The 17,408-nt window shown below is 40.5% G+C and overlaps 1 protein-coding gene across 5 annotated transcripts in view; it reads left to right on the forward strand.

Annotated features, from left to right (window-relative positions):
- The window catches only part of IQSEC2 (IQ motif and Sec7 domain ArfGEF 2), a 575,830-nt gene that overhangs the window by 320,402 nt on the left and 238,020 nt on the right, over window positions 1-17,408 (forward strand). For all 5 annotated transcript variants that reach the window (XM_044060579.1, XM_044060614.1, XM_044060605.1 and 2 more), the window contains exon 4: window positions 8,337-9,172. In XM_044060579.1, the coding sequence (XP_043916514.1) occupies window positions 8,337-9,172 (836 nt within the window). The remainder of the gene's footprint in view (window positions 1-8,336; window positions 9,173-17,408) is intronic.

Here is a 17,408-nt window from a genome sequence, read left to right on the forward strand (position 1 = left end):
TGCCTACAGACTCATGAAAGAATCCAATCCTGTGTAACCTACTACATATCCACAAAACTAATATGATTCTAAACACCCATTCCAGAAATCTAAACTTCCACCAAAACATAAATTGGACTTTATGGTGAGATAGATATCTTCTGCAAAAAATACCTCTTTTATGGCATAGATTCCCCTTGGAGGTAAAGAAGAGAAGCTCTGTGACCCTTTTTAAGCATAACATGGACAGCTAGATGGGCAGTAGTATTTAAAGTCCCAGTGTAGTCCATCTAGCCCTCATAGAAATGGGCTGAAAATAGATCTGAGTCTGGAATTAATTTATATCTTAGTAAATTGGTGGTATTGTTGGCCAGACAACAAATGGTCCACAGGATCAACAGCCTAATATGAACTATGAAACATATGAAACAAAAAAATTAAGGAAAAAAACTCTCATCTCAAAATGGAGAAAAGTCTAAGAGGATAAAACCACAGTGAGCCAAAATGCCCTGACAGAAAGATGCCTACAAAGCTAAATCAGTTGTACAGTAAGAAAATAAGAAAATATGAAGAGAAAGTCACAGACCAATGCTCAAAATATGTCAAATACAAAAAGAAAAAGAATTTCCTGAACTCAAAACTGCAGATGTACACAGTATAATGTGGTCATTAGGATCCTGAGTTCTTTCAGTGGCAGAAAAAAATGGAAAATAAGGGAGGACATTAGTTGTCCTGGGAAGAGGAGGTATGTGTCACCTAGGAACGTTATGTCCAGTCAGATGTGCTTGCAGTGTAGCTTGGAAAGGGTATGTTCTTCAAGCTAGACATGTGCTGTGTACTGAGTCCTATTGGGTAAGGAAGAATTTATTCTCCTTAGGAAGATACATATTTACTTGATTTATGCCCACTGGACTCCTTTATAACAAAGTGTGCAGATTTTCTGTCACTGCTGATATATGAATGTATCATTGTTGTTAATCTGAACTGACTCACATAAAAGCAAACTGTCATTGTCATGTATTGACAGCCTAATACAGAACAAACTTATTGTTTCACATGCTAATTCTGCTCCTCATGGTAAGCAGACCGGGTCATATATTTTTAAATTCATCACAATTGTATAGAGCACCAAGCATGTGCAGCATGCTTCATGTCCTAGAACAAGACACAAGTTATTATTACTCAAGCATTCGTATACTCTAGAATTCTTTGGCTGTATATTATGATGTGTATGATGAATATGAATGCTGAACTTGTAAAGCAAAGCAAAGGATTGCTGACTTCCTCAACTCCCCCAATTCTTCTTTTTATCTGTGACTTGCTGTGCAAAGATCCAGTACAGGGTTAGGGGGTACCAATTCCCTTTACAAGTTCACTACACCTCACATGTATAGATTACCAAATTATGATAGCAATTCTTTGAGTAATTCCATGTTAGAATATCTCCGCAGTAATGCACATATTCAGTATACCATAAATTTTGTAAGATGTAGTGCGTCACCAACTCTGTCAGTACGACTTCAGCTGACTCTTACTTGCCATTTCTTAAACTGCTACATGCTGACCTCTACTCTCACTGCTCACTTCTCTCTGATCTTAGCTTATGTTTACTGTATTGAGTATACTTTATTGCAGAAGTTTTGAACTTTTTGATGACATGTTCCCCAGTTTGCCAAAATCCCTTACCAGTAATTTGTATTACATGTGTATAAAATGTTATTGACTGTATGCCTTTTTTGGACTTTTCTACAGTTCAGCTAGGCACTACCTTTCAAGCAGCTTCAGTGAGATTTGGCTTTGTCAAGGGTTACTGAAACCATGCTAATTTGTATGGTGTGAGCTGACAGTGCATCGCAGTGATGTTTTTCACTTTCTCCCACTGTAGTCTAAATTGGTATATGTAAGTCAGGGCTGAAGAGGTGCAAAGTCCACCACATAGGGTGTAGGTGGCTTGCCCCTTCCCCTAGCAAAAATTATTTTTTTACATGTTAAAGATTTGATGGAATATAGGGAGAACATTTGTTTTTATGTTGTTGGCCTGTTTTCATCACCTGTCTTTGTTATATAGTTAAATGCTTCTGACATTCTGTCCTGTGCTGTGGCTGACAAGTGAACAGTACATATAAAATTTATGTGTGGGTATAGGGGTGCCAGCCTTACTTTCAACACAATAGCTATCAAAGTAAGTTGTTAAAAAAACACAACTGTTGTTCACAGTTGAGTTTGTACAATGATTTATGATTACTCTTAGGAAGGTAAACCACTTGCAGTAAGGAGATATGGGACTAATATTCATAAAGTAGAAGCAGCACACTAATTTACACCAGTTTTAGGCATGTTCATATAGAATTTGTCCTCTTTACTAATTACATAACAAAGCCAAGGCAAGAATATTCCTATTATATCAGTGTTTTTGGCATGGTCAGCTGTGAAGTTGAAATTCCTCAAGGTAAAAACCTATTGCTGTCCAAAGTAACTTCCTGCAGATTGCTATCTCCACTGTAAACTGCACTACATATCTACTCATCTTTGGTTACATACTGCTGTTTTGTTCCCCTAATTTTCTAGCTTCCTCAGAAAAGGTACTTTTTTGTTTGTTGGTTTATTTGTTTGTTTTGTACATGTGTTAACCAGGTAAGCTCACTGGGCAAAAATGCCCCTTTTCAGGGGCAACCAAGGGAGCACAGAAGTCAACTAACTTGCTCAGAGGCACACAGTAGGCAAATGGTGTATTTAACTGTGTACAATTTAAAGTTATAAAAAATACATTGAGAACACAGTAAATCCATAAGGCACTGTGGTTTGCTCAAACTGGTAGCAGACTGGCATACACAGAATTGCTCATACTGGTAACAGACTGGTGTACCTAGGATATTGGAAGAGGGTGGAGTAGAATGCACACCCAAAGCTCTGTGTGCTAATACCCTCTAAAAAACACACCCCATTGTGACTTGTTACTGTTATAAAATGAAAGTGCTGTAACAGTGATGGATTAAGTGGGGCACAAAGTACCCTCATGACTGCTTAGATGACATCCCCCTCATTAGACAATATAGTGTCTGACTGAAGGGAGGCTTCATGCGGATCAAGCTTAGGTGTAAAAACTAAACACAAAAGAAATTGTCCTGTTTTTTAAAGGTAGTTAAACTACCTTTAACAAACAAAAGATAAAGTTTACAAACCTATCTATAAATAATCACACTGAGTTCACTTAATGACAGCTTGTAAACTATTAAGCTGTTCTTACAGTTTACAGGCTCATTAATTGGTCTGCATTGTATATACTTAGACAGTTGGGGGGGATGCTGCCTAAGGCATCAAACTGCATGATGAAGGTAAATGTAATACACTGAAACAAAATGATATTATTATTATTATGTTGACAAAAAAAAACTCATCGGCTTCAGTAGCATCAACAGAGTTTCATGTTCAGCTTGATTTATAGGCAGTATGCCAAGGAAATGCACAAAGTTTTTTTTTTAAACATCTATTGAATTCTGCTCTCCAAATCTCAAGATCACTTACACATTACCATTCCTAAATTTTCCCCATCTCCGTTTTGTTCTGTTTGCCATTTTACCTTCACTAAATGTAGATAACTTCCCACAGACAACATGCTTGTCATCTTTTCTATCAGCAGCAAACTTCATATAAAACCAGGATGCTTATTTTCTTTGAAGCAATTTAAATAGTATAGACTTTCCCCGTCAAATTGTCTGGATGGGAGAGGAAGGTTTAAAGGACTGCAAAGTAGCACAGTTAAGTTAAAACAAAAGATGAGGTTCAGGCACCTATGCAGCAAGACCTTTTCCTGTGGTGTATTTGGTTGGGGACGCATTGCTGAAGTGAAATTTGGCTGCAGAGAAATATGGCTGTTGCAAATTCCTTGTGGGCAAAGAGAAGCGCACTCAATCTGCCATGCACACAACTTTAAAAAACAAGTGCATTGGGGCAGACAAAGTAATGAGTGCTGTATTCAGTGCACAGTACATGCTTATGTAACTATAACATGTAGAAGAGTGCTACAGCCTGGAGGAAATACTCCATGTTACTGTAGTCACATTTATGCTCCAGTATGCATTTTAAGAAATGTTCCCTAGATACTGTGAAGTGGGTAGTGATACATTCACAACAATTATAAAGGCACTGCCCATTGTGCACTGCATTTTTACTGCCACTGACATGCCCATTGACCAGCCTGCTGCTGTTGCCTGCCATACTGCCTGCTGTGTCATGTTTCTTTTGGGGGCCATGGACTTTATTTTTCCTGATGCATTTGGTTATTGAAGTTGTGGGCATGTCACCACATTCTTCTCTTTGCCCACAGGGAATTTTTACAATCATATTTTTCTGTAGCTGAATGTCACCTCAGTCATGTGTCCCCAGCTCAATGTACCACAGGGAAATGTCTCACTGCCAAGGCGCCTGAACCTCAAAAGGTGCAGCCGTACTTCAGTTTTTAGGCTATGTCATCTTTGTCACTTACTCTCTTTTATATCTTATATATGTAAATATATGGGAGCAGAACCTTACTTTGCCAAGTCTGCTGGTCGAAAGGTACCAGAGCCAGTACACTTGATCGAATATCAGCCGATGGAAATGCAAGATTACACTATGAGAAATCAGGGAGTATACTCTTTCCCCACTGCAGTGCAATTTTGGAGTTAGTATACATAATTAGCTGAGGGCATGAGGGTACGGGGGTCTTGCCCCATCCCCCACAAAAAAGCATTGCATGTTTTTTTGCTTGTTTAATCCTTTGTGGATCAGTGTTTAGGTTTTCTGCAATTAGCTTTTGATCACTGCTGGATCAACCATGTGGAAAGTTAAGCTTCCATGTATGTGTATGTATGTATGTATCTATATATATATATATATATATTTTTTTTTTTTATTTATATATGTGTATGTATATATATATATATATATATATATATATATATGTGTGTGTGTGTGATGGAATCAAATAATACTAACCTTTTATTTTTTAAAATGTTTAGGCTGTTTGCTGAGTGAGTACAGATGTCAGCTACAGTTTTGATGCCTTGATTTTATTGTGAAGAACATGGTGGTTCTTTTGACAATGTTTCTGTGCTGTGAAGTCAGACACATTCAGTAGCTGATTTGAGACCTTTGACAAGTCATTCGTTTGTTCCCATTTTATCATCATCATCATCATCATCCTTTTCCCATTTTCTACCAGGAATCAGGTGCTGTGTGAACTGTCAACATCCCTCTCAATTCAATGCCACTCTCCTACCTTTTCGACATTCATGCTTGAGTGTCACAGGTCTTCTCACACAGCTGATCCATCTCTTTGCTGGATGCCCTTGTTTCCAATTGCCTTTTTCCTGTGTGTTCCAAACCTTCTACACCAGATTGTCTTCTACATCCTTACACGTGTTCAAAACTTCTGTAATCTGTACCTTTTGGCTTTCTCTACAGTTAAAGCTACTAATGCTGGTGCCCTGAAGTCTTCATTTCTTCATCTGTCCCACACTGTGCATCCTACCACCCCTCTCAGGCACTTCATCTCCTTCACCTCTAGATTCCCCTTGTTTCTGTACCATACAGTAGTACTGCTTGCACCTCTCTTTAGTACACCTTTTCATTTTCTTTGTCTTTCTTCTTTTAATGTCACAATCATGGCAGCTTAAATGATTGCCACTGCTTCTTGCAACATGTGACTGCCACACCTTCTGCAGTGACACCTAACCCACTGTGATGCTGGCAGCCACCTTTTCTGCTCTGCCCTTGGTGCAGCTTTGCTCTTTTTGTCCACTTCTCACTAACACCTCCTCCTGCAAATTGTATACCGTACTATGGTTTGTTCAGGAAAGGTCAGGGCACACCTTAAGAACAAAGAAAATGCTGCTTAGCAGGAGATAGCAGTTGATAAGATTCTTAGCTTATGCCACTGGATGTCTCATTTGCACTATTTCTGGCTTCTTGGTGGTGTATTATATGCTGCACTGCTCTTAATGCTGCTTTATTTCACTACAGTCAGTGGTGGCTGCACCTGCAGGAAAGAACTGAATGGGTGGTTTTAAGTGGGACTGCATGGTGTTTTATGGCAGGGTCAGCTTTGAGCTTGGTTACAACTTGGGTTATGTGTGTTTAGTCAAATAGCTGATTCATCAAATTCTAACTCTACCTTCACAAGCCATTGATACTTCTGTAAAGCAAGGGAAGGAGCACTAATCGATCTGCCTCTCCAACAGGATATATGTTAGCACTCATTCTATAGATCTGAAACAAGATTCAGTGATTTTTTTTTAATCAGCTGTAATTCAACAATGCTGCATCTCATCTTATCGATATAAACCTTACAATTTTACATAAATAACCCATCATATACTACATGCTAAGCAGTCTTCAGGCAGGAGTCTTCCTCTTCAGAATATATATTAGAGCTTGTTTTGGAAAGATAGATCATTTCAGACATGTCAAGTGGTGGTAGTTTATTGATGGTGTACGTCTCATATGTCTGATTCTTATAAAACAAAAACAAATGACTGGTATTTTATCTTATCTTGTTTGACTCAAACACACACTAGCCCTGCCAAGCTAGAACAATGACTGTTTAACTGTGATTAGCCAACAGCAGAGGTCAGTCACTTTCCTCCAAAGACTACCTCAGTACCCACCACTTACAGCCAGTTTATTGATTATGTACACCTTAGATGATCAGATAAATGAATAAATAAATAATGTTCACAATCATTTATTTCAGTTTGTTGCTGTCACAGGGCAGACACATTGCAAACCATTGTGACCTATCCTCATGAAGCACAAAAGTACACACACACACACACACACACACACACGCACACACTCTCACTTGTGCTCACCAATTACAACCACACTGTTGACTGTGAGCATCTGATTATGATCAAATAAATAGTGGATGCAGTAATGTATTTCAATTTACTGCTGATGGACACATACACTTACACCCCTGACCAGCAGACTCACATATACACACACAAAATCATTTACTGCCACTTTATTGACTATATATACCACAGATGTCTGTCTGTGATGAAATTAATGAACACATAAGTAATTAAAAGGCCACAGTAATATATTTCAGGTCATTGCTGTCAGATATGTACAATGCAGCCCATTGCAACCCCCCACACACACACTCTCTTGCCCACCAATTACATCCCCTTTGTTCACTGTGTTTACACCCCTGATGTCTGATTGTGAGCAGAGAAATGCACAATGACCACAATAATACATTTCACCTCACCATTATCAGACATATACAGAGCAACCCACTGCTTCCATTGTGTATCACATATACATGCCTGACAATTGTAGCTTGCTGATTTCTGGTTGTGATGAATGGATAAACAATTAAATAATGCCCACAGTAATGTACTTCAGCTTGTTATTGTCAATCACATGCAGTGCAACACACACACACACACTTAACTCAAGTTACTCATCTATATAAAAGACAAAGATGCATGCCATCACACAAGTTAACAGTTTAGTATTATTTAATTAAAACAAACGTTCATTTAATAAAAACAATGCATTGCAGCTTTCTATACTTGAGCCTGCCCTGACAAATACTTTTCTTTCACTTTGGATTCTCAGCTTGTCTCAGACACCAGTCACCTGATACAGCCTGAGACAATCAGAAATGTGTACTCTCTGCTTTGTATAGCAGCTTGAACAGCTCCCACTGAAATCTCATATATGCCCCAAAGTAGGAGGACGATGGGTAATAAGGTGTAATCAAATTTTTCCCTGTGGTGGTGTACACCTACATGCTGAACAGTTTAATAAACAGTGCAAGTGAGTAAGCCCTTTTTAACAGAATTTGAAAGTCTGCAAGTGCACAGTGGGACACCCTGCATTGTGAGTTCCTAGTCAATGACTGTTCTACAAAATTGAAGTAAAAGTCAAAAATCTGTTTATTCAAAGAGGCTGCAGCCCACGGCCACCCCTTTTTATAATATATTGTTGTGCAATTTTATTAATAGCAGCACTGCCTGTATTGCACCATTTGTCGTTTAATTCCTAGCAGTATAATTTCTGCATAGTCCTGTTTGTGCTGCTGTGAAGTATATGTTATATGATTAACATGCCAGAGAGTAGGCAACACAGATCACTAAAACATTACTGCTGTAAGTTGTGATGTCAGTCATCAAGATTCAGACATTTGCTTTCAGAAGATTTTCTGGAAGTACTGCTGACATGGAAAGAGGTAACCAAAATCATTTTTTGGATCTAAGTCAATTACTTGCTGGTAATGCATTGCTGTTTAGGATGTAAAAGAAGATAATATTTTTATTGTATTTTGTTTAAAAGTGTAACAGTTTTTGCTCTCTGATATGTTTCAGGTTAAGTCTCTAGCTGAATCAATCGATGATGCACTAAACTGCCGCACAATACACCCAGAGCAGCAGCTGTCAGAGGAGACAGAGGGGACAGAAAACAAGAATGACTCTACAGAACAACAGAATGATAGTGCCACCACTTCTTTTAGTGATGTCACATTGTATCTTGATGAGGGAGTACCTGTCTCACCAATTTCTATTGATCGACCTCCCAGCTCAGAACCCGATCTTCACAGTGCAGGTTCACGGCAAGAGTACTGGGCCACTTCCTCTCGAGAGGACAGTCGTGAAAATGGGGGTAGTCGCCGGAGTACCCCATGTATGGAGTGTCGGGACTATCGGCTTCGTGGGGCTCATCTCCCACTGCTAACCATTGAGCCTCCCAGTGACAGTTCAGTAGACTTGAGTGACCGGTCAGATCGGGGGTCTCTTAACCGGCAGCTAGTTTATGAACAAGAAACTAATAGCCCCCAAGGGACTCTGAAGCATAATCAGCACAAAGGACCATCACGCTCTCCCCACCCACATAGGCACTATCATCCTCACCAAGACCCCATCCCTGTAAGCAACAATAATAATGGGACAGCCAGCCGACATAGCAAGTCTGAAGCAGAGAACTCTGATGGTGACAATGACAGCCTCAATAGTACCACTAACTCTAATGAGACCATTAACTGCAGCTCAGGCTCTTCCTCCAGGGATAGCCTACGGGAGCCACCACCAGTACTTTGTAAGCAGACTTACCAGAGAGAAACACGGCACAGCTGGGACTCACCTGCTTTTAACAATGATGTGGTGCAACGCAGGCAGTACCGGATTGGGCTCAACCTTTTCAACAAGTATGCATGTCAGATCACATCAAATTTGGGGTGCCACTTTGCATTCAGCAGTATAACGTAGTTTTTCAGTCTTTTACACAGGGATGTTTTCCAGAAGGATAACACAACTGCTGCCATTAGAAACAAGATTGTGTAGGAATAGGTGATCATGGTAGATCTTGCTATGACATTTCTTATTGTGAGTCATGTGCAAGTGCTAGATACAAGAGTGAAACCAGAAGAGAGGATTTATTTTACATTTCAGTTTCCCATAGTTGTCATAACTGAGATACAGTCTTTTGGCTTTAATTTTTTTATCACTTTCAGCACCATTTTAACAAGTGATTGGCAGAGATATGGGTGAGGGTAAGTGACTTAACCCAAGTCACAGTAAGCCTGTAACTGTGGTTCCCCTGAATCATTCTGATTGGTCACACTGCTCACATTAAATTTAACAGAGCATCATTTTGGGATATTCAGACAATGTCTTTTGCAATAACTTGTAAAATGAAACAACCTGGAAAAGTGTTAATGATGGTCATCTGTACGGCACTATCAAAAATAATGGCTTCTGGTATGTGTTACACTGACTTTTATTTTTTTAGTGGAATTTAATTAGTGAGGCAGTGAACACAGGTCGTAAATTATAGTTCAGGTGGGGTTGAGGTAAAAGCTGTATAACACCAGCCATTTTAGCTTTCTTTAGTGAATCTGATGCCCACACAAGTGGACACCTTTTTTGTCTGCTATCTCAGCAAGAGAAAACTGAGAGTAATAGGTTACACATTTAAATGTACAGATACAATAGTTTCCATTTAATAAAAACATACTTAACGGATTTCAGTCAGATATAGTATTCATGAGGTTACAGCTGTAGAATAATTTCAGGCATTAACAAACTCTTCACAAAATATTTTCTTAAGTTAAGAAGGAGAAACCACTTTCTGATACAGCTGTTTTATTTTGATTTTTTTAACCAGGTAGACTCACTGAGGCAGGATGACCCTCTATGAGAGGTAACCTAGGCATAGAAAAAATGTAACTGAAGTGTGTGGCATAGTCTGGTTTGCAACTGACAGATGGTTGTGACTGAAACTCAGGTTTCCAGTTTTGCAGCCCTGAACCATAACAACTATGGTGGCACACTGCCTATGTATGTCTATATGTTATTTTCTAGATAACTTCCTGCTAGTGATTTTTATGCCTTGGCTGAGGACTTCCAATCAGGTAACTTCCATTTTAAAGCTCTTACTGAAGTTCATCGAAAAAAACACAAAAATTAAACAGGAACCAAAGTGTGTCCATTTAGTAAGGCTATACCTTGTTACACAGGGTTTGTTCACAAGCCTATAAGAATGTTAACTTAATCACATTAATTGCAGCATCACCTAACTATATTAATATATACAAACTGCCTCCCACCATTGTTACATTCTCATGTATACTGTCTTACAAAATATTAGGTTTTTTTCAATGCATGAGAGTCTTTTGTCATGTTTTAGGCCGCTGGTGTAGCTTTATTAGGAAACATAATTTTGCCAGTGGTTATGTTCAATGGATTTTTCCAGTGCAAGGTTATATAAGTCCTTGTAGCAATTGCTGTTTGAAGTGGCCAGTGTGTTTCCAGTCTGTACAGCTTAGTAGTGATCATCAAGGAGTTTGGATATATTGTGGTGGATGCAGACACTAGTGACATGTGTTATGAGACTACTGAGGTTAGTAGCAAGCAGTTCTAAGAAGGAGGCAGCGAGAAGCCAAGAAAGGAGACTGGAAAGCAGGATTTTTGACAGTGTGTTTGTGCCAGCAGCTAGCCCATTGTAGGAAGAGACAAGTAAGGAGTGTGATGACTAGATGTGGCAATGGACAAGGGAAAAAGCATTTGAGACTAATAGGAGAATGGTAAGATCTGCCAAAGACATACGCTGTCTTAGCACAGAAAGAAGAGAAGTGATTATGCCTAGGTTGGAACACTGTGTCTCACAGATTCCACCTTTAAATTAAGGTGGAAGGAAGAAGGGGTATCACAGAAGCAGGAAATAGAGTTGAGGTACATATTCAGATAAGAAGGTAAAAAATGCAGAGCATATAACCGGGTAACAAACAAAGGGAACACGGAGTATGGCTTGGCACTATTTTGCAGTGTAAGGAGTCTTGACAAGAAGATGGGTAAATATTTATTAAAATAAAAAACAATTCAGAGCAAACATAAAATTAAGCATAAATGCATAAAAAATGCAAGTTATTGAAGAAAGAAAAGCACCTATGATCTAGTCTTAAATTAATATAACACCTACTTTACTCCCACACAGTGTTTTTCCAGTCAACAGGAGATCAATTTCCTCTAAATTTATAGGTTTTTTACTAGACTAAAGATGACAATGGCATTTTTAGACCTAGCCATGCATCCCAAATCTCTGACAAGTTCTGATACCCTTGATAAGTGTAAGCATGGACCTGGGAGATGAACCATTTATAGGTTGCTTGCGTCCATTAGAGACATAGGTGCCAAACCAGAGATGAATTTCCAGTTTCCCATCCAACTGTCTGAACTGGGTTAGGGAAGAACTCTGCTTCACATGGATGGGGAGCCTGTTACATAGACGCTGTATTCTCTGGGATACATACCTATCTCTCCAGCAGGACCTATTTATATCACAGGCAAGGTTTAAGTCTTTAGAATGGGTAATTTTGGTGCTGTTTGTTTTGTCTATGTGCAGGAGGTCCATCAGAGTGGGGTATGACAATGCCCTGTATGCCAGGCATAGATCTCCCCTCAAAAGCCTGTAGGAGACACAATACAGGGATATAGCCTTGAGATGGTCTGCATAGGATATTTTACTTACACCCTGTATTTTTTTAGTGAGAAACGTCTGTTGATGTTCCATTTGTTGGATATGCCTGGTTGGGTACATACCAAAGGGGGCATTGTACTCGATAGGTCTGATGAATGCCAAATACAGTGGAACAATGACTTCCTTAAACTTAGATGCCATACCTTTGTTTATAAGTTGAGCAACATAAAATGATTTCCTCACCATTGCAGACACTGGATGGTCAAAGGGTAGATTACTATCTATGTGTGTCCCTAAGTCCCTGACTACTGGGTCATCTCTAAGGGGTGTGTTGTCATTATGATAGTTACCAGGGATGCATGACTTTCCAAAGGATGCTATTATGCATTTCTTGGCATTTAGTTTTAGTCCATGGCTCTGACACCAGTTGTTAGTCTGTGTCAAACCCTCCTGGAGAACATTTGTGTTAGTGTGAGATTCAGTGACAGCTCCTAATTTGCAATCATCTGCAAATTTAGTCAGCCAGAGACCACTGACATTGGCCTTGATGTCTGAGAAGTAAATGCCAGAAAGGAGTAGTCCAAGGACTGATCCTTGAGGGACTCCACTTGTGACTAACCTCTTTGTAAAGGTGGACTCCCCAATTCTAACTTCCTGGGTCCTATCTGTGAGCCAGTTGGATATCCACTGGGTGACTTACAGGTTTGTACCTAACCTCTTGAGTTTGTCAACAATGCCTGAGTGGGATATTGTGTCAAATTCCTTGTCAAGGTAGGCAATGTGAATGATTTTGCCCTCATCCATTGCTTCCATAACCTTCTCAAAGAAGTCCACCAGGGTGACTAGGCATTATCTGCCCTTGATGAAACCAAACTGGGTTGGGTCCAGTGTCTGGAGGTTTACTATATCGCTGTTGATCATCTCCATGATAACTCTTTCTATGGCTTTACATATAAAACTAGTGAGACTTATGGGTCTGTAGTTTCCAGGGTTTGTAAATGGCCCACCTTTGTGCAGAGGGATGACTGTTGCCCTTCTCCATTCATGAGGCATGAAGCCTGTTTGGAGGCTACATTTTAATTCCAGAGGCCCTGATAGGTCATGTTTCATACTATTTAGAAGGCATCCTGGGATATTGTATGGGCCTTGTTCTTGATCTTAAAGAGAGCACTAAGGACCTTTTCCCTAGTGATAGTAGGGGGAGTTATATTTGATGATACTTCCTAAGGGGAGGTTGACGGGGAGAGAGGGGTAAAGGTGGAGCTGAATTTATCAGCCAGGAGGTTTGCTATATCTTCTGGCTTAGTATAGGTGGCTCCATTTACAATGAGCTATGCACATAATTGTGTATTGCCTTTGAGGATGCGGACATAGCTAAAGAATGCTTTGTGGTTGTCCTTGGCCTGGGAGGCCAAAATTACCTCAAATTTGGCTTTGGTAGACTTTATTTGTCCTCTGAGTTGTTTGCTTAGTTTGATGAGAGTACTTTTATCCTGCTGGGTGCTGCACCTCCTAATTTTTGCCATGATTTTCTTCTTCCTGTTATACAGCCTATTGCTTTTTTGATTCCACCAGGGTGGCTTGTTTTTTAAGTTACTTCTGTACTTATTCTTGCTGGGTACAGCTGCCTCTATGCAGCTATTAACATGCTTGTACAGGGTTTCTCTAAACAGTTCCGCATAGGCAGCAGTCTTCTCAGGTTTATGGGGGCTTGGAATTTTGCCAGATTCTCACTTAATAGCAGGAAGTTAGCCCTAGAATAGTTCCTGAATATTCCAGGTTTAGCTGGGGGTCCAGGTTTTATTTTTACTTCAAAGGAGACCATTTTGTTGTCCAACCTTACCAGGGAAGGTATTACAGTAGGGGGTGTGCAGCATTCTCCCATATTAGTGAGGATCAGATCCAGTATGGTTGCACCCCTGGTTGGTGCATTGACTATCTGGTCCAGGGAGTTTGTGTTTACAAAATCCAGGAATCTGTGTGCATGTACGTTTGGTGTCATATAGGATTCTCGGTTAATAGAGGGGTAATTCACCCATGAATATGGTATTGGGTTGGATGGTTAGTGTTTGTAATAAGTTTAAATACATGGTATGGGCTTCCTGGGATATGGAGGGGGACCTATTGCTTGCAAGGAAGTGGTACTGGAGTTTGCCTATGGTGAGCTGAACATGGAGCAGGTCAAGTGCATTGTCCTGTGTGACTAGGCTTGAAGTATATTTATTTTTAATGTAAATAGAGGCCCCTCCACCTTTAGTCCCTGTGAAGTAGCTGGCCAAAATGTGTGGAAGGCATTATAACCTTGCACTGTTGATGTGCTCTCTATGGCTTTAAACCATGTCTCAATGACAGCACAGACATCAGAATTCTCTAGGGTAAAACGAGCTACTAAGGGAGTGGAGTTTTTTTGTTTAGACTCCTAGCATTGTGCGGTAATACCTTTAGATTTTCTTGGTTTTGATTTGCTGTGTTGGAAGTACTTTCAGTTTGGCATTGCCTAAAAAGGCACTATGGGGAAAGACAATGTTTATCTAATATTCTGAAGCCTATATAAGAGAGGTGCAGACCATCCCTGGCAAAGCATTGTGGTCTGTTGACCATCTCCTTCCATGCTGACAAATATTGCACCCCCTTAGAATGACACCAGAAACTAAGCCAGTTATTAAAGTCAATCTTCTTTTGTTCGTATTGTGGCATCATCCTTGGAGAAGGTAAAATCCTGCTCAGTGCTAGGCTCTTACCAGCATGAGACACATATTCCAAGAGCTGCATGTCTCTCGTCATATATTCTAGGAAGGTATGTCTCAGGTCATTTACTCCAACATGGACTATGACTGACTCATATTGGTAATTGTGGTCCAATGACCCGAGTACATGCGTAATGCGGTAGATCCCAGCCCCTGATAAGCAACTGACCGTGACTTTCTCCTTACTAAGCCTGGTGAGAAGGACATCAGTGTGCCTCACGATGGAGTCTCCAATGACTAGAATGTTGATTGCACGGTGGCTTGCCTTATGAGCTTAGAGGTAGAGGTCCATGAGATGTAGCTCTATGTGTTGATGTGGATGTTGTTTTGAAAGAGTGCATTTGGGGCTGCTGAGGGTATTTGTTATGTGTACTTCATCTAGGAGGTCTTTGTGGTTTAGGAAGGTTACATTTAATTGCCTCAGCATATGTGGGTCGATATGTCTGCTTTGAATTGTGTGTGATGGGTGCAGCGTGTATACTACTGACAACCTTATTGACATAAGGAGTACTTTTATGTGAATGCTTTCCTCCAGTGACATTGTGTAAATACATCTCCCACATACTATATAGGTTCATAGGTATGTATTAGGCTAATGGCCCTGGAGCCTTTACAAGCCTAGCCATAGAAGTGCCCTGGCACTGTGCCACCCGACGTTAGTTCCCAGTCCCTCTATCAGTTAGAGCCACTGGAGTGATCCCCAGGATGAACTTTCTATTTCCCATCCACTCATCAAGATTTCTCTTGAAGAGGGCCAATGAGGTGCTCTACTTGACATGTATAGGAAGTCTATTCCAGACAGGGTTGCCAGATTTCCGACTGGCCAGGTAGGGACAAAGTGAAGACTAAAAAAAAAAAAAAGGTCTTCCATACTAGGTCTTTAATGCGGAACATCAGAGTTCCGCATTAAACAAAAGTAGCTCTGTGTTTAGTTTTTTTTGATTGGCCTGAGCCAATCAAAAATAAATAAACACGGAGCTACTTCTGTTTAATGCGAAACATCGCAGTTCCGCATTAAACAGAAGTAGCTCTGTTTTGCGATTTTGTGATTGGCCCATATACCGGTATACGGGCCAATCAAAAATCGCTAAACACGGAGCTACTTCTGTTTAATGCAGAACGGCGATGTTGCCCATTAAACCCAAGAAGCTCCGTGTTTAGCGATTTTTGATTGGCCCGTATGCCAGTATATGGGCCAATCAAAAAAAAAAAAAAAAAAAACAAAGCGGAGACTGCCCGGGATTTAAACCGGCAATGCGGGACTCATGATGAGGCTGCTGATCTCAGGACAGTCCCGCCCAAATAGGGACGTCTGACAACCCTGATTCCAGAACATGGGCAGTCTCTGGGTTATGAACCTGTCCCTCCACTATGTTCTGTTGATTGTGGTAATGCGGTTGAGGTCTTGGGATTGAGATTTCTTTAGATGTAGCATTTCTAACAGAGCTGGGTCAGACATGGCTTTGTAAGTCAAGCAGAGATTGCCTCTTAGTAGATGATATGAGACAGAGAATAGCTGGAGTTTTTGAGTCTGTCCATGTAGGACTTGTGTTTAAGGCCTAGGATCCTCTTCATGAGGTACTTTTGTGGCCTCTCCAGCTGTTGCAGGTGTCTAGTGAGGTACATGCCAAATGAGGCATTATACTCTATGATTGGTCTAATGAGGGAAGAGTAGAGAGAAATGATGACCTCTTTCTTCTTGGATGTAAAACTCTTGGTAATGAGATGTGCCACATAGAAGGACTTTCTGACCACAGTGGCAATGTGGTGGTCAAAGGAGAGGCTGCCATCAACCTGTGTCCCCAGATCTCTTATAACGCCTTCAGTGTTCAGTGGGTTCCCATCAATGTGGTAATTAGTGGGAACTGAGTTTTTCCCAAAGGGGATGACAATGCATTTTTGGCATTAAGCTTAAGGCCATGGTTTCAACACCAATCATTGGTCATAGTGAGGCCTTTCTGTAGGATGTCTGTATCACTTGGGGAGTTAATAATGGGTCCCAGCTTGCAGTCATCTGTGAACCTGGTCAGCCAGAATCCCTCCATGTTGGCCTGGACTTCTGAGAAGTAGATGCCAAACAGAAGAGGACCCAGAACCTATCCCTGTGGGACTCCACTCGTGACTGGTTAGCAGTCTGACTTGGAGTCTGCTACTTTCACACTGTGGGTTCTATCTGTGAGTCAATTTGCAGCCCACCTAATGATACAGGGGTTGATGCCTAATTTGGTGAGTTTATCAATAATCCCTGAGTGAGGACTGGTATCAAAGGCCTTGGCCAGGTCAAGGTAGGCTGTATGAACTGCCTTACCCTCATTCACAGCTCTGGTAACTGACTCAAAGAAGTCAAACAGCTTGAGCAGTTTGTTTGAGAATTAACTGGTTGTCTGTAAACATGAGGCAATTTCTGCATTGCCTCAGAATGCTCATATCCACCAAGCCAGTAACAGAGACAGTAGGAAAGTTCATATCCATGGCCACAGACCCTTTTTTATTGATTAGGCAGTTGGAGTGAGAATATCAATCACTGTCAGGAGTGTCCAGTTTGCAACTATGGGGACAGTGCTTGTCACTGAAAACTAGTTGTCCTGTGTGCAACTAGGTATTGGAGAAATTTCAGTTGTGCTTTTACAGGAAAAGTGTCACTCAAGGTGTCTGAGTCTGTATAGAGCACTGCCAAACACTTGAGGGAAAACTAATACTTAGACCCTGAAAATTTAA

Source organism: Protopterus annectens, chromosome 1.part0 (genome assembly GCF_019279795.1).
Source record: "Protopterus annectens isolate FY-2018-M chromosome 1.part0, PAN1.0, whole genome shotgun sequence".
NCBI classification, from domain to species: Eukaryota; Metazoa; Chordata; order Ceratodontiformes; family Protopteridae; genus Protopterus; species Protopterus annectens.